Source organism: Adelges cooleyi, unplaced genomic scaffold (genome assembly GCF_023614345.1).
Source record: "Adelges cooleyi isolate 19-005CV unplaced genomic scaffold, UGA_ACOO_1.1 ACOO_flye_CR_arks_rails_tigmint_CR_PRNA_9, whole genome shotgun sequence".
Lineage (NCBI taxonomy): Eukaryota > Metazoa > Arthropoda > Insecta > Hemiptera > Adelgidae > Adelges > Adelges cooleyi.
In genome coordinates this window covers 14,734,332-14,753,202 of record NW_026096579.1, presented here as the reverse complement: position 1 = coordinate 14,753,202, position 18,871 = coordinate 14,734,332, and the positions used below count along the sequence as shown (strand labels likewise).

General features: G+C 31.6%; 1 protein-coding gene across 3 annotated transcripts; it reads left to right on the top strand.

Moving 5' to 3' along the window:
• Positions 1–93: 93 nt before the first annotated feature.
• LOC126847241 (bumetanide-sensitive sodium-(potassium)-chloride cotransporter-like) lies at positions 94–18,619 on the top strand. 3 transcript variants are annotated; one of them, XM_050587410.1, is made up of 17 exons: positions 94–859; positions 2,680–2,771; positions 4,136–4,397; positions 4,847–5,100; positions 5,164–5,278; positions 5,350–5,477; positions 7,904–8,098; positions 8,780–9,011; positions 10,827–10,948; positions 11,019–11,154; positions 11,260–11,471; positions 13,271–13,509; positions 14,391–14,608; positions 15,293–15,407; positions 16,618–16,736; positions 18,020–18,125; positions 18,216–18,619. In XM_050587410.1, exons 2-17 carry the CDS (start codon positions 2,712–2,714, stop codon positions 18,343–18,345), a joined length of 2,643 nt encoding a protein of 880 aa, XP_050443367.1. In that variant the 5' UTR covers positions 94–859; positions 2,680–2,711; the 3' UTR covers positions 18,346–18,619. The 3 variants fall into 3 exon arrangements, 2 of the variants coding, with proteins under 2 accessions (XP_050443367.1, XP_050443366.1); XM_050587409.1 differs by lacking the exon at positions 94–859 and adding an exon at positions 1,190–1,767 and having other exon boundaries at positions 2,557–2,771; XR_007687004.1 differs by lacking the exons at positions 94–859; positions 16,618–16,736 and having other exon boundaries at positions 1,190–2,771; positions 18,216–18,334.
• Positions 18,620–18,871: the final 252 nt, after the last annotated feature.

The following is an 18,871-nucleotide window of genomic DNA, read 5'->3' as shown; positions in this document are numbered from 1 at the left end:
TTATAGTTTTTACTTAAATGCTTAAATTCATTTATTTTTAACGCTTTTATTGATTTTTTTTATTTTAATCATATCCACAGACTGGTATCGAAACGTTTTTGTTTGATTGTAATTTTTATCACTTTCAGCTAAAATAATTCCTGTAAACCCGTGTCATAATCAATATTATGCTCTTTTTAACTTGTAGTGTAAAAAATTGTTCTTAATTACTGATATTTTTTGCTAAATAGATACAGAATAAACACTTTATTAGTGCGATCACTACTGCGGGTCCAGCTCAAGCGTTTAAACACACACCTAAAGAAACTCAAGTTATATTTATGTATATTTGAAACGCATACTGGAAAAAGGGCCCGTCTACGTATTTTTAAGAAAACCGTTTTTTCCCCATATAAAATGTACGGGAACACAGTAAAAAATAATTTCAATTGTTGTCCCCCTCTAAAACTTGTGAAAAGAGCTTATGAAAAGACGGTCGTCCGACCGCAACAAACACACTTCACTTCACATCACTCGATTTCACTTTTCACTTACTTCTAAGTATTCGGTCTTCGGTTGTCCCTTCATGGATTTTTGGCAATTGGGATTGCGTTCGGTCGGATGACCATTTCTTATATCCAGGCAGTAGCCTTACCTGTTATAACCAAGGTAGGTAGTTAAAACCAACGTTTGTCTGATCAAAGTAAATTATATAAACTGAGTCTATCTTCAATTTAATACACGTGGTATATACCTACATTTAATGTCGAATAATATAGTAGACATAGTAAGTGAACTCGGTTCTTTTGAAATTCAAGCAATAAATTAACTTAGTCAACGAAGGACTACCACTTCAAGAACGTCGCTGGACCACGACAAGGTACGTGGAAATAATATATCACAATAATATTAGAGTAACAATAGAATAATTAGAAGAAGATAGTAAATAAATATTTGACAGACTAAAAAGCAAAACACTCAACTACTCAAAAACCTCATAAACACAGATATTACTTTTTTCACTTCTTATTTATATTATTTGTATTATTATAGATGTTACACGTAAATACTAGTTTCCTATCTTTTTCAATAAAACTTATAAAATATTTATATTCTTATGCGGGCCCGCGAAGAGTGTTCATTAAAAAAAAAAAAAAAAAGTAAACAAGAACTGTATAAAAACTATAAAGTATAAAATGAAATTTGTAAGATTCAATTTTAATAGAGAAAATGCTAAAAATAATCTTTATACTTTTTATCGGTGTTAGTAAAAATAAGTTTTGCTTACACAAACAACGTTACAATACAGGGTGATACATCTGATGTAAGACACTAATTTTCTCAGAAAATATAAATATTTTGATAATAATTTACTTGTATAACTTGTAGGTATACGGGATTCCCGTGTGGTTCCCGGGCAAGAATAGGACCACGGAATGTTCCTCCTGTCGTAAGAGGCGACAAAAAGAACCTGATGCAGGGTAGCAGCTGCATCAGTATCAAGCTAAGGCGCAAAATGAATGACATTGGAACGGCTTAGTCTTGAAGAAATGCAAGCAGAGCTGAGTACAGCGGTATGGTTGCATCACTGCGATGTGGAAGGAGACGGAAGACCCACCACATTATTAATTATTCCTAGTAAAAATCATCATGGATGCACAATCTGAGGCAATGGTTTGATTAAAACAGCAACCAAATATTCAAAGCGGCCCAAGAGACAATCCAGATTAATATGATGATTTCCAACCTCCGTTAGGAGAGGAATTCCAAGAAGAAGAGAACTTGTAGGTACATATTTTAATATATTTTTCAACCCGCTGAAAATGTTTACCTTCATCCCTTCTTATACGTAAAACAATTATGGATCTCGTTTTTATTAAATGGGAACATAAGTTTTTAACTACATTGATAAGTAGGCAAAAAGTTTGAAAAATGTTAAAGTTTGAATTTTTAGTTTTTATCAATCCGTTCGTTTGCTATGACTTTGCAAAGATATTAGATTTCAAAAGCAAGTGGTCAATATTATTTTTTTTAATGGGAAATTGTCGTGCTACTGTTGTAAAAACTTATCGGATATTGATCTTATATTCAAATCTTTACAATGTCTTAGTAAACGAACAGATTGATAAAAAATCAAACGCTAACGTTTTTTTTCAACATTTTTTGTCTACGCATTTATGGAATTAAAAACGTACATCACAATTTGAATAAACATAGTCCATACAACTTTTTCACGCATGAGGGATGAAGGCTAAAATTGTTAAGCCTATTGAAATATATTGTAAAATGTGTCGCCTACAAGTACAATTATTTTCAAAATATTCATATTTTCTGAGATAATGAGTGTCTTACATCGGATGAAACTTGAATTTGGTAAAACGATACAGTAAACTAATTTTAGATAGACTCTCAGCCAAAAAGCTGTGTGCTCGTGTCACAAATAAATTATCGTTGTTGTGGATCACTTAATATTCTGTGACTAGGGGTAGAAGTTGCCAAATTTTTTAGCAATATCACTTAGTAGTTAGTTAAATATGTTTAAAATATTATGTGCTGCAATGAAACGTTGATATTCAGATATTAAAAACGGTAGTTGTTTTTTTTTGGAGTTATGCCGTTCGCTGAATAGCCTATATGATGATGATGATGATGATGATGTGTGTGTGTGAAATGGCAGTATAACGTGTAATTATATCCTAGTGCAGTCGTGTCCGAAAGGTCAGCACGCGAGCATGGATGGACAAGGCGAAATGGAATTCATAAAATACCATGACACTCAGTGGATTAATCAGGTACCAAAAGATACTGTGATTATAATCAGTAAAAAATTAAATCTGAGACAATTATAATATTATGTTTGTACGAAATTATGCTTAAAAATATAATTACTTAGAAAAAAAAGCACTTGCAAACTGTTTAAATAATAATATGTTTAAAATGATTCCAAGGGTTTGTCGTTCGAATTGAAAATTATTCAAAAAAATAATTGTTTCAATAAAAAATGATTTCAATAACTTTTCATTGAATAATATATTATTACCTAGATGATTATTTAGATAACGTTTTACCTCGTATCACGCACAACTCTGATCATTATTTGAGATTATTTTGTTGACTTTAAGCGGTGTAATTAAAATTAGAATTTTCAAATTAAAACTTATAATTGTATTTTTTATCTAGGTAATAATTTATTGAAGAAACATTTACAGTATTATTCTACTGGAAATACATGTTATTGTGTCCACAAAATTAAACCTTAATAATTAGAGTTAGACATGAGCGATTAAATTAAAAAACAGTTGCATATTTAAACAAAGTATATATATTTTTTTTAATTACGTTTTAAAATTAATAAGTTAAAAAATAGTTATTCAAATCTTGTCCAAAAAGTTTTATTTTAACAGTTATAATAACTTTTACACGTTTTTTTTAAGTTTTAGAAACAAAAGTTTGAACAAAAAAACTGGTTTTATAAAATCAGCGAAACCAAATTGTTTTACCCGAACTTATTAAATATTTATATTTTATATCTATGTGTAGAAACTTGGTTAAGAGGACAAAAAACTTGTATTAACCCATATTTAGGAAAACATTTTGTCAAACTTACAGAGAGCTTCAATCTTTAGGTATTTTTCTTATAAAACTCTTATCTGACGACAACGCCTTCGATACTGTTCCATAATGTTAAGGTAATATTAAGGTGTAAATATTTTGCCTTGGTTGCATGTAATCGAGTTAATGTAATAATAATAAGACATATTAGAAAATAATTAAGAAATTGATTGCTCTATAATAGACTTTTTGATGTCGAACCAGGGGGTGGCTATAGTAGTTGTTTTGATATGATGCAAACTAAAAGCCAAAGTCGGTCTCCCTAGTTAGAAAAAAATCTAATAATATTTTAAGAAACGAGGTAAAAGCCTATTTTATCCAATAGAGTACCAACTGCTCAACAATGAAGATTATCTTTTCTTTTGCGGGGCCATACTGGTTTTAGTCCTTCTGTTTACTGCACTAACGCATACAAGCTAGTATAATAATAATATGTTAGTTCATCTCTTTATATTATCACTACTTATGTGTCGAACCCGTCCTAACACTGAGGGTCTTGTGGACGGATCTGATAACACTGCTGGTACTGCTGTGTGGTGTTTAGATTCAATCGTATGACAGATTGGTGAGGGAAGAAGAAGAAAAACTGGACGTCGGTCACGGTGTGAAACTCGGATGGATCAAAGGCGTGTTGATCCCTTGTCTGTTGAGTATATGGGGCGTCATGCTCTTTCTTAGACTTCCTTGGATCGTAGGACAAGCTGGGATACGTGACTCGATAATAATCATTTTGATATCGACGGTCATAATTCTCATTACTACCACCTCGCTGTCTGCAATCAGCACCAATGGCCGCATTAAAGGAGGTAGGCATAATAATATATTGTCTAATTTCCAAAAATCAGCCAAAAGACGTGTTGCAAACGTGTGGCCACACTGTACCATTACAATACGACATGTAAAAACTATTATTAAAAATCAAATAAAGATTATAACTAGATCAGACTGTGTTGGATAAATCTCGGTTGGTTGCAAAATCGGCCACCTGAAGAAATTGTTTGTTTCAAAAATTGCTTTCAGCTGATTTTGGTGCTATTACTTTACGCAGTAACATTTTGTTGTAATTTATAATTTAACCAGCGCATGACTTAAAAACAGGTGGTAGACCTCTTCCAGTTAAACTAATCAATATATGTATGTATGTATGTTTAGTACTAATAAATGTACATTTTTCGATTAAATATTAATTACAATACAGAAAGCGACCGCATACAATAAGCATAAATTATTAACTATAGACGACGTTCCCTCGCAGGGGGCCTTTACTTTATCATTTCCAGATCGATAGGACCCGAATTTGGATCTTCGATCGGTGTTCTTTTGGCACTAGCCAACACCATTTCGGCGGCAATGAACACTATTGGATTTTGCATGTCGTTGAAACTGCTACTCCAGTGGTACGATTTGCATAATATAATGGACACTGAACACGGATACAAAATCATCGGCGTCGTGTTAATCATACTCATGGGCATTACTTGTGCAATCGGAATGGACCGTGAAGCCGAAGTTAGTAAATGTGTCATCCGGTTAAAATGCAAAATTGACTTGACAATGTCTATTGTGTTTCAGGTGCAAAACGTACTTCTTGTTGTTATCGTGATGGGCATTTTCGACGTTATCGTAGGTTCAGCTATGGGACCGTCCGACGACCAAGCTAGAGCATCCGGTTTCACCGGGCTTAAAAGTGAATTAAAACATGATATTATCCACCAATATTTGTTGTCTGAAACCAGTGTGTGTGTTTGTGTCTTTCAGATGCCACGTTTATAGAAAATTGGCATCCCGATTACAGACACCAGCAATCGTTTTTCTCCGTGTTCGCCGTTTTCTTTCCCTCGGTCACTGGCATTCAAGCTGGCGCCAACATTTCAGGCGATCTCAAGGTTTTTTTTAGAGCACAGACAATAATATGAAAACAATAGAAATGTTTAAAAAAAACTACTCCGTAATCAGTCGCGAGGAGATCAATGTAGCCGCATGGATTAGTAGATAAGACGTTATTGTGCACATATTCTGCATAATATTATTGTACAAACTCCTCATCAATCATAAGATTTAAACGATAAACACAGATATACATATAACTAACTAGATTGCTAAGTGTACCAATAGAGATAATTGAAGTTACCATTTTCCGCCAACTTTGTGGGAATTTGAACCTTATCACATGTTTATAACTGTAATCACTGTTTATAACAATTACAAGTTAAGTTGATAACACAGAATCACAGATTATATATATATATATGTTATTTAATACACACACAAATGGCCGACTTCTACTTCAATTCTTATCACTAGTTAGCAATCTAGTTTATTATATATATCTGTGATAGATGACTATATTATTATACAATTTTATGCTTGAATCACTGTCACGCTGATTTCATTCTCAGTCATAGTTTTTGTTTACATGCCGAGTGAGCTATCTGTTTTAAAATATATTAGTTATTTATTAGTTTACATGGTTTTTGACCTAGAATTTAACCTGCATTTCAAGAGCAACTGAATATTTTTTCTTAACAGACAACCGGAGAAAACTAATTGCGTTTCTTAACACCATCCGGGTAGCCATTGATTATTAAAGTTAAGATACATGTTCTTTTCACTCGCAAGCTTGACACAGTTTGATAAGTTTGTTAAATATGTTGTATCCGCAGTGTTAATAATTTTTAGTTATGAAGGGGTTAGAGGCTATAGTGGTGTAAGCCACGTTTTCGTAAAAGTTAAGCACTATAAGCATATCTTAACAAGTCAATTTATCGAAAGGCAAAGTAAATTAAACCGTAACTCTACCACCAGATGGCAGCACAATATAAGCTTGTAATACAAAAAAAATTACAGAAATTGTTATAAACCTTGTTTTTCCTTTCTAAAGGAAGGGATACTTTTTAAAAGTATCTCCTCTTTCCTAGCCTTACATGGCTTCTCTAACTCTAAACCCTCACTTATTCTTAATTCTCGTCTTGTTCCTATAATTAATGGCACTTTATCATTCGTTTTGAGGGCTAACTGCGCTGTATAGAAAATTTTTTTTTATTTGTTAATTTTTATTCTTTACACTCAACAATAAGTTTTACCAGTTCCTGTATTTGTACAGGTCAAGATATATTTTGTTAACAAGATATTTACCTTACTGTATAGTACTCTGGTGACTAAGGTTCATTGTTTAAGTGACATTTATGTCATTGTCGAGCCATAATATTTGCCCAATAAAGCCTAAAAAAAAACTCGTTTTTCTATAATTATGATTAATGTTACTTACACCACAATGGTTTTAACTTTTCACCCACTCATATGTTCCATCGTTTTGCCATTTGGCTTAGTTTATAATATAAATATTTTATCGTTCCTACAACATAACTGATAATAGCAATCGTGTATAGTGTTAAAATTAAAATAATCGTCAATTGGCTATAATTTCAAGTGTATTATTATATTACTCATATATTTTTCTATTTAAGTACTTGATCTTATCACGATCATTATAATGATCTAACATACTTTCTGTTTTACATTATAATCAAATTTCATCATATGTGTTTAAGAAAATCTCTGCATGTTTCTGTTCCACAACTCCACCGTTGGAAATTATCATTTACAAGTTTTTTTTTCAAAAACTAAATTTGCAAGCCATTTTAAATTTTAAATTTTGTTCCTTTTTCACATTTCCACAAACCGTTACTTTCATCATAAAATTACTGGAATTAATAAAAAAAATCAAAATAATTCATCACGCAAACACCACGGACTACTTTAGTCTGTAATTATATTTATATGATATCAGCATTTCCAAAGATAACTGGCAAAAGTTAATTATTTATCATCTTTCGTTGGGTTAAAAATTGTTATAGCATAAAATATTGCAAATCACCAATATTGTTACAAAAAAAATATACAATTTTTCTTTTAAATTATATAAATGCAATTATGTGGTAATTTTGGTAAAACAAATTTCTTACCTAACGCGTCAATCAACAAATAATTTTTCACCTAAACTGTTACCTTAACTAACCTAACTTAACTTAGTTTTCCTCAAAAGGGTTTTGTTCTGCATCGAACCCTCTCATATTTCCATCTAAGATATTAAGATAACGAGTTTATGTCAACCAGCATGCCTACCACCTTTGCACTGAATACTTATTTTCACTTACATTCATTCCCACATAATAATATTATTGATTTTTCCGGTTGTGTGCCAAAGTAAAGACATAAAATTTCAAAAATATGATATAAATTTTAAACATTTGCAGCTACACCACTTTTACAATTAACAACCCAATTGAATGTATTATAATACATTGTACAGGATCCCAGTGCATCCATACCGAAAGGCACTCTTCTGTCGATCGCTATTACCATAACATCTTACATTGCACTGGTGTTTGTATCCGGAGGAGCTCAATTAAGAGAGGCGAGTGGCAACTTCACTGAGCTCATAGACGGATCTTATTCAAACTGCTCGTATAGAACATGCCAATACGGGCTGTACCACGACGACCAAGTAAAAACTTCAATACTTATTAATCTCGCTTACCTGGAAATTATACGGTTCAACAACTAGATAATTGATTTGTATAAATTGTTGAAATGTAATCTGAAAATATTGAAGTACATATTTTGTAATTTTCGTTTTCAACGTTAATGTAAAAATCGTTTAAAACATTTTTAAAAAAATTGCTATTTTCCAAATAGAAACTATTAATTAACCGAAACTAATTTTAAAATCGTGCCAAATAAAAATCCAAATGTAATTTCAAAATTTAAATTGGATTATTTTTAATAACGTTCTGTTCCAAGTAGAAACATATTTTTTTATACAAAAATAGAGCCTGCATGCTTTATAAAAGTTGACAAATAAGTTGAACATCAAAACAGATGCCTCTTTCCTGTGTGAATACATGCTCACAAATTTTAGCTTAACGTTTAGTTTTAATGAAAAATTGCCTATACAATGCGCCTTAATAAATACTAGTGTAGAGGCCCCATAAGAAACGAAATTTGTCAAGGGCGGTCTGTTTGTTTTTTTTTTTTTTTTTTTTTTACCAAAAAGTCTAACAAAATTTCGACTACTTAGGTTGGTCCGGTTTCGATTCTGAAAAGAGATTTTTTTTTTTTTTTGGCTACTTAAATATTGCCTATACAAAATTAAAAACTTAAACACTTTGATTGTCATTGGTTTCAGTTGATGCAGTCGATATCCGTGTGGCCGATTTTCATATACTTTGGCACTTTCGGAGCGACCATCAGCACTGCCCTGACCGCGTTGATAGCCGTTCCTAAGATTTTGCAAAGAATGGGACAAGACCAAGTTTATCCTCTACTGAAATACCTGGCCAAAGGCTACGGACCGGCCAACGAACCGTACCGCGCTCATCTGTTCGCCATAGCGGTGTCATCTACATTCTTTGTAATAGGTAACAATGCCACGGTAAACGGTAACAATATCGGTTCAATAATCAGTGAAAACATACTATACACAATATAATATACCTATGTCGTCTATACCAATAATTTCGGATAGCCTATATTCATAAGCCACGTTAAGAGGACGTCACACACCCGTCATTTTCTTCAAAAAACCCGCCTTGCGCGGATTAATTTTACAAAGGCTATAAGTAAAACTAAGAAACCAAATTTTTACATAATACAGACAACAACATTGTCTGTGTTCTACCATCGCCCTTTTTTTAATATTTCAACCAGTACATGAATAATTAATTAATTAAGAAAGGACTTTTTTGACTTTTTTAAAAATGATATAGCGTTGGTTGTATTAGGTATATCAAAAAAATACGGATGATGGAACACGGATAATTTTGTCATAAATAATATGTATGATTTTCTTTCCTTAACTATGTATGAAGCCTGAGAAAAATTAATCCGCGCAAAGCAGTTTTGATGGCAAAAAAATTGTATTTTATCCTATAGAAATGACTGTGATAGTCTGACAAAAAAAAAAATGGCAATCGACAAAGTATCCTCAATACTGTATTAATAATACATTATAGTTCAAACTCCAAATTAAGATTTTTCGAAAACTTGCCTATACTTTACTCCTTAGAAATGCCCGGTGTGGCGTCCTCTTAAGACAATTTTAATAAATCAAATTTATATGGGGCAAAATGGGACAGACCTGTTATGCCTTACATAACAAGTCCCATAACGTCCCTCGTAGACTTAAATAATTGTCAATTGAACCAATACAATTGAATTCTCTATCAATTATTACTAATATTAGACAAAACTAAACTACATAAGTGTATAAATATGTTGGAAAGGTATTCGTTAATAATTCTTGCCTTGAAACAATGTAGGAGTTTTGACAAAAAAAGTCGTTGGATAACTAAAATTTAAAAACACTGATATTATGTTATCACTAATTTCTTATCGAAAATCATGTAACGCATTTTCATAGCATATTCCAAAGATGTACTTATATTTATAAAATTATCTCTGACTAAGTTGCCCCGCGTTCACCTATGAATGTCTAACGATTTCCTAATTTAAGCATGAATGCATTGGAAAAAAAACAAATATTTGCCGTAGCTACTTTAAAACACTCGTATGTAATATTATTATGTATAAATATTAAACAGAAATAATCGAATCGAATAACGGTTTATGTAACCGCTGACTGGTGCGCTATTTGCATTTGCCATTCGCTATACATAATATTATTGAAGAACACTCAAAAGTTGTGCGATCCAATCTCCTGGGACATTCTATCAAAGGCCTAAGCGTGTAATACCATACAACTCCTGAACGTTATTAATGACATACTATTATATTAGGCTTACACGCTAATTGAATTGCCTAACCATGACGCCACACGGCGTCATAAAGTTCTTATCACCGATACAAGCTGCATCGACAAAATATTACTCAATCTATTTTGTGTAAGCTGCTGCTGGTGCTGCATCGTTTTTGGTTTCGATATAAAGCTGAGAAGATTATTGATTTTACAATCACCTGTCGTAAAAGGCGACTAAAGTGACGTAGAGCCCCCGATAAGTGGCCTTCTAACAGGTCACTTCTTTTTGAGACACACCTTCCCCGGCCCGCAATTAGCACCCAGTGCTACTAGTCGGTCCGCGGTCGTAGGGGATCCCTTCGGGGCGAACCACTAAAGCCAAGGAACACCTGATTTTACAATGACGGTTTTTCCTTGCTGTGTCTGTACCTTTTATAACGTTAAAAAACAGTTGTTAATAACGATTGTCGGATTTCAGGCGAACTCAACGCGATCGCTTCGTTTATTTCGACCATATATTTATGCAGTTATGCGATGCTAAATCTCTGTACGTTCCACGTGGCACACTATAACCATTTGGGGTGGAGACCTACTTACAAGGTAGTGCGACGGTCAAATCGATTTTTATCAATAATACATTTAAAAATATAAAAACCTGTCGTTTGTATAGTTCTTTAACAAATGGTTGAGTCTTGCCGGATCCGTAATTTGCTTCGGAGTAATGATATCCATCGACATGGCAATGTCGGTAACGGTTTTTTGTGCTATTTGGGCTTTGCACACAATGGCCGCCCGGAGAAAAAACGGTAAGTCTGAAAACTCACACCAAGTCATAACATAATCACTAAAACAAAACATATCTTGTAATCATCACAACATATTATATTTGTGCACATACCGTCATTTAATAGATATAAATTGGGGCTCGTCGATGAAGATACAGCGATACAAAACCATATTGAAGAACGTGCAAAACGTATACGCCATAAAGTACCACGTGAAAAACTACTTGCCCAACGTGATAGTACTTTCCGGGATGCCCGACTCGAGGAAAGCCCTGGTGTCTTTGGGTCATCTGATTACAAAAGAAACCGGTTTATTAATATGCGTCAACGTTGAAAAGGTCAGTTTAAAGTTAAAACCATAATATTAATTATTCATCAAAATTATATTATGTCTCAAACTTAGCCACAGTAGATTAAATAAATCCAGACAGTGCACTCCGTTGTGAAACAATAGATTTTCAAATAACGATTTTTGATTGGTTAATTCTACATTACTGATAACAAGTAGTTGATAACGTATGTTGATGGTGATAACAAACACATTTGCTTGATAACATTTCTTTGACCAGAACGATTATTTTTTTTCATTTTTCGGTCACACTGACCTGAGATTATTAAGGTCTGTTGACAATATTAGAATTTTTTAGAGTGGAATATTTGGTTTTATTTTATCTGCAATACAACGACAAATAAAGTATAATACTTAACGAGTTAAACGGTTGTAGGGGAAAAAAAATAAAACCATTTTGACTATGAAAACGATGATCGATGTCTGCCTTTGATCGTTTTTCGTTGGAAAACTAATGTCTAGTGTATCGTGAGGCGGAATTGTAGTTAATAATGGATTGAACTGGGTTATACCTCACAAGACACAACTATAAAAACAAAAAATATAGATAGAAAGTAATCAGTGTTATAGTGAATCGCCCCTATATAGAATGTGAAACCCATAAAGATAATAATAAAGTACAGTATTGACTCTTTATGTACGATGATAAAAAAAAACTAGTGCAAACTTCCCAAATACACAGAAGATAAATACAATACATAGTCATTAGTCATACATTGTAGTAATTATTAAAGGTACATTACGTGACAAGTTTTATACTACTAATTTATTGATGTGTCGTGTATGTTAATAATAATTAATATACGTTCAAAATTATAAAAATAATGCGTTATTTCTTTTGTAACGAATTGTGACTAATAATTATAATCTGCTCTCCTTTAATCTTATTTATTTACCCTTCATTCACCATAACTTTCAAGAGGGCTCCTAACTATAAATATTATAAACGATGAAAATTGATATTAATATGATTCGTCATACCAATAATTCTAAAATCCGACCCAACAAAATAGGTAAAAAACAACTACAAGTATTATTTTGATAATATTTTTTTTTTGTATACTACTATCCGTTTTCCTAACACTTTAAAGCCCCTCCATCGGTAAAATGTTGAAAATACACTACTGGTTGGTCTTAATTCGTTAAAAGTATGCTTCTAAGCAAATGTAATCTCTTGTTAGGTATCTAACAATATTATTTTTACTATCTGTAATAAACAAATTCTGTATATTTTAATAAAATACTACTTTTAAACAAAACAAATAGTAATACTCAAACCCCCCCCCCCCCTTTAATAGTTTTCAAGTTTTAATTATAGTTAAATGAGTATTAACCTATTTATTTTAAGAGCATTAAACCTTTTAGTACTTATTGTAAATCAGGTCGACCTATACTTTCTCAACTAATTTCACACATTGAATACTTTAGTCTTCTTACTTAGCTTAATATAGTAAACATTTGTCTCGATAAATAGGTGAGGTTAGGTTTCCCTTAACTTAATTCAACTCAAGTACACCGCTATTCTCTACTGTCCATTCACACATTATAATGTCTCTAATTAGTGATCCGCCACTATTTGCCCAATCAAGTTCTATCTGTACATCGTTATTGACATCCATAAAAGGAGAGTCTTAAGAATTTTCTAGGTGTGATATTAGATGTTTTCGTTGACAACAAGACATACGACCAATTTTACAAGATTTTAGACAACTTTTGTCCACAATGTAGTACTTAATGTGTTGACATGTGACATGGATGCTAACCTTAATGCTATTTTAACGCACTTAGGACAAGCTGACCCACGACCAAAGACAGTCACTGCTAGACGAAGGGATTGGTTGGCTGAAAAAGTCCAGATTGAGTTGTCTGTTCAACGTGATGGACAGTGTAAGTGTAGATGCAGCCGTTCGCATGATCTACATGTGCGGTCACGGTCAACTTAGGCCCAACATCATATTGGTCGGCTACAAATCGGATTGGTCTAGCTGCTCTGAAGAAGAACTCCGTTCCTATTTGAACATATTCAAGTACACATGTTTTTTTTTTATATTATATATATATATATTATATAAACTGCATAAAGCTAAGGTCGCGATTGTTTAAGACCATAAGTGAGGTGATGCAAATTAAAAATATTTAAAAAGTAAGCAAAACTAATTATACACATAATATATTCCTGAAATACAAAGTGCCAAGTGGCAAAAATAATATGATATTTAAATCGAATCTATTTAATGGCAGTTGCCCATTTATAGGTATTATCTGTAGTTGATAATAATTTAATTACAGCACACCATATTATCTAATCTATCAAAGGTTTAAGTTCAGGGTTTTGTAATCTGTTTGCCATGTAGGTATTATAATTTGTAGATTTTTTTGAAACCTTAAAACTTATAGGTGCTTACAAACCACATATTATATCCGATAGGATAATCCAACAATTTTTGTTGTTGAAAAAACAACTGTTTTTCTAATTTTTAGCAGACATTAGAAAATTGTAAAAAAATTTAAAATTATTCAAATATTTTAATTTGTATTAATTATAAGAATATTTTTTTTTTATACAATAACATGAATTAATTCTTAACATTTAGTAGGTGTAGGTCTCCGTCGTTTTCGGTAAGCACCATTTTTCTGATAGTTTACCTGCTAAACGAATGTCACATCTTGATAATTTCAATCAGGTTTATATGGGATACTTAGAATTCTAGTTTTCGGTTGGTTCTAAAAAAAAACGTTTTTTGGCTTTTAAATTATTTTTTTAAGCATACGGTTAACATCAAATCTTTCTTCGCCATAACGTTATTTAAGTTGTACAAATAATTGAATTCTACAATAGTAAAAACTACTTGAATTGCCGTTTTCACAATAAAATAATAATTGTAAATTTATCGTACCGGTTTTACAGCGAGGCGAGCATGAACGAAATGTCCACTCTGATCATCCGCTCTGATGGTCCACTGTCAAATGAATTTTTCCACTGCAAAACCCAACGTTTGCTTGAGATTTTACCATCTAAGATAAAACCTGCAGAGTCTTCTGTGAACGTTTCCATTAATCGGTTATTGTTTACCCGCAAACGAACGGGCGGCACTGTTGACGTCTGGTGGCTGTTCGACGACAAAGGCATGTACAAAGGCAAATTTATCAATTCCCAAATGAATGTTATACAAAACTTTCAGATATTACTTAATTTTTTTTAAGAACAAAAAGCTTCTTCGATTCATTCAGCGATTTAGACAAATCACTAAAAAAATTATTTGTTTTTTTCCTTTAATTGATTTCAAATAAACCACTTAGAAAATGGTCACAGCAAGGCACTATATTTTTTAAAAGTGGTCAGATAACTTTTTCCAGGCTTAATATTTTTTATTTAAAATTCAAGTAGAATTTTCATTAAGTATAGTGGAAAAACTTAGCAGTATATATATATATATTGTTTTATTAGTCTTTGATTTATAACTTCGGCTGCTGTACATATTATAAATACAGGTTTCCCCGTTTGACAAATTAGAAAATAAGTAAGTTTCTATACCTAGTAGCATGATACGCCAAACAAATAATACTATGTCATCAACATTATAGCACAGAATAAACAAAATACTTTTAAATGCCTATTTTTTCAACTCTCTGATTATCCCCTACCCCTTAACCTTAAGGAACAAGCGCCCTATGAAATGTTGACCATCTTGCTCCCGGATTGGTTTTAGCTGCAATAATAATATTATATTGTATTTTCCATGATATATTTTTTAGTTGTGTGTATTACACTATAGAAGAGAAATGATTAGCTAATAGCTGTATTTACAGGTTTGTCGTTGACCATTGCATATGTGTTAATGTCAAGCACTTTTTGGAAAAACTGTACGTTTCGGATTTTTGGAGTGGCGAGTGCAATGGACCGATTGTCTACAGAAAAGAACAAGTACTTAACAAATTAAAATCATATATATATATATATTTTGTACGACCTTATAGATCGGTTGACAGCTGTATTATTGATTGAAATTCCCTAACGTATTACTAAATATGTTAAAAATATTGTAAATTGTTTAAATATTACATATTATTACATTTTAACCTTGAATAGGTGTTACACAGTAGCACACATTTCTAAACCGCGGTGAATCAGTCATCATAATTTAATCACGATAATAATACAAATACCTACCACCATTTACACAACACTATTTATATGCGACATCTAAACAGAGACAATTTAGTTTTTTTTTTAAACATCTATCGTACGCCAGAGTGTAAAGTACACAATGTAATAATATTAGGTAACACATATTTATGTGTATAAAACTATGTGTTTGTTCAAGTGTTAAGTCTATAATTTCCAATAGAAACATTTTGAATAACAAATAGAGCCTATATTATATGCATACTAATACAGTTAAACATATCGCTTATTTTCCTACATTATTTGTTAACCTATTTCGACAAGCATATTATATTTATTTCAGGACTAAAATATTCAATTCTGAAATGTAATATTATACTATAATAAAATTACATAATATTAATATACAATTTATTGTTAAAGAGTAAACAACAATGGATAACTTGGACCTTTTTATTCCTGTCACTGATATTCGTGAATAATTTACCTGATCACGCCTAAACCCACTATTAAGGGTTAAGTATCTCATACACCAATTAAACCTATGTAATGAACCGAACAACATACATGTCATGTGCATAATATATAATAGCGGTTTTTTGTAGTAATTTTTTATTGTAAGCAGCTGTGGAAGGATAGCTATAAGTCGCAATATACTCACAAAATAAACAAAACAACAACTATATTATTGAGTTTTAACAATTATTATTTATTATGGATATTAACAGCCGTTTTCACCAAATATTGTTACTCTTAACACAATGTTAGTTAACAATTCATTTAAATTTTACATCTGTTAAATGAAATAAGTTTCACCATAATATTATTTTTGTTAAATTCTGTTTGTCAAGTTAAGATACCGTTAGTTGGGTTACCAAAGCGGTTACCTCGATTCCAACGTTATCATTGGTTTTTAAGATATGTGATAACTGATAAGATGATTGTATTATTTAATTTGTCAGTTTGTCAGGTACCTATTATTTGGCATTTTATTTTACTTTCTTTACAGATTAAAAAAATTGATGACCATGTTCCGGGTGAATTTCGATTGTGTGGACATAATTGTGGCAAGCAACGCCAGTCCTTTGACGATGGCGTATTTCAATTCTTTAACAAGGCAAATGAAAGGTACCTTTCTTAAGCTTTTTACAACAATAACGAGACCGTTTTCGCTAGATGTCGGTTTTTTTTGTGTATTTGTATGTACAATATACGTACGTACCTTACACTTGCAAACCCTTGACATATATCGAGTGATCTGTATGTAACGGTGTAACACAATAATATATTGTAGAGAATAAAGACCACGGCCAAACGGACAAAAATAATTGGTAATAAGTTATATTGTATACATGCACAAAAGCAAATGCAATATATATATATATATAAATGCAGCCCATACAACTCTACTAGAGACGAGAAGATTCAATAATTTAAATCGTTTGTGTAACTAATTTACCAGCTATATAATATATTATTATGCTAGTGATGCCATCTGAATAAATATTAAGTACCTGTTTTACAATAAACTATATAGCTATGATATACTGATAGTCAGTTTCGATGGTGATTGATGTGTATTTTGTGGGAGTACTGATCTAACAACACAACAACGAAATTTGACCTAAATTAACTAGGTATCCGTTTATTATTTATCTATAATTAATTGCCTATTATACGGTAGTTGTACGGTTTTCGATAATAAAATAAAGAATATTATGCGACAAGGTAGTTTATTCGACTTTTACAACAACTACATAATATTATATTCACAGCCGATTTCACCAACATTTGTTAAGAATTTTACTTATTGTTAATTATATTTAACAATAAGTTAGTTAAAATCGGGTTTCATAGAGATTTGTTAGCCTTAACACGTTGTTAAAACGATTGTTGAGTTAACCAGCCGAAATCAGCTTGTTAAAAAGAAAAATTGGCATGTAAAATGCCATTGATCGAATTAATCATTACTAATTGAGATTTAAATATAAAATTATAATATTATCACTTATCACATTTTGTGGTAACCAATAAGAACGTTGGAATCAAGGTAACCGCTTTGGTAACCTAATAAACATTTTGTTAATTTAACAAATAGAATTTAAGAATAATGTTATGTTGAAACTTACTTAATTTAATCAGATGATAAATTTAAATGAATTGTTAACCAACATTATGTTAAGAGTGTATTTAATAATAGTTGGTGAAACCGGCTGTTAGTATCTTAAGATTTAAATAAGAATTACAAATTGTCCTCAACGGTAGCCACCGTTCAAGACAACCGAAACATTCATGAATAAAATATACAATTCCCATTGAGATAATCAAATCGTTTTTAAAAATTGAAATAAATTGAGAAAATATTGATTTGATTCGCTATTTAATTGCTCGGATAATTCATTTTTGTCTAGAAACCCATCCGAACGAACTCAAGATGAGTAAAGACAACGCGAGCAAGACGTTATTTTTAAGAGATTTAATCGAAGTACATTCAACGGGGTCGTCGTTGATAATTTTGTAAGTACAAATCTATTTCACTACCATAACTATTTAATACGTTTGCTCGCAGGAGTGTATGGTTTATGGGTAAATTTACCGGATTTACAGGTCAATACCGAAACCAATTAGAGAGTTTAATAAAATTCACATGTGTTGGATCGAAACCATTACCCGAGAACTGCCCCCTTGCATTCTTATCCACGGCAATAAGATTCCTACGGTTACAGCATACGCTTAATAATTGTTTTTATATAATTACATAAGTCGGTGGTACAAAATTATTGCTTGCATTTGGCTCAAAATTAAAACGGCTAAACCGCAAAATTAATCGGCATCTCCTTTTCTTTTTCTCAGCTTCATGGCGGTTAGAACTGTGAACTTTAATTTATTATACAATATAAGTTGCACATTTATAAACGATTGGGAATAAAATATATTAAATTAGTCGCATAAAATGTAATACCTCATGATTATACATTAGCTTTTTTTTATTATATAATATTTTTTTTTTACACTGTATTGTACTCGTAATTCTTATTCTATTTATTGTGAAAATAGCTACTATGTGTAGTTTTTCTTTTTGAAAACATTTTTTGTTAATGTCGTTTTACAACATTATAAAGCTACTAAGTATTCATCTCTCCTAGTATTTTCCACATTGTGCTTGCTTTTTTTTTTCTTTTGTAAATCTCTCATGGAACAGAGTATAATCAGAGTATAAAAAAATACATACATTTTACATCTCTTCAAAATTAACCAAAAGT

Excerpts from the sequence above, each read along its gene's own strand:
- LOC126847241 (XM_050587410.1), top strand. The coding sequence starts at position 2,712 with ATGGATGGACAAGGCGAAATGGAATTCATAAAATACCATGACACTCAG. Across the intron at positions 8,099-8,779 it reads GGCTGTACCACGACGACCAA|TTGATGCAGTCGATATCCGT; the intron begins GTAAAAACTTCA and ends CATTGGTTTCAG. Across the intron at positions 15,408-16,617 it reads TTGTCTACAGAAAAGAACAA|ATTAAAAAAATTGATGACCA; the intron begins GTACTTAACAAA and ends CTTTCTTTACAG.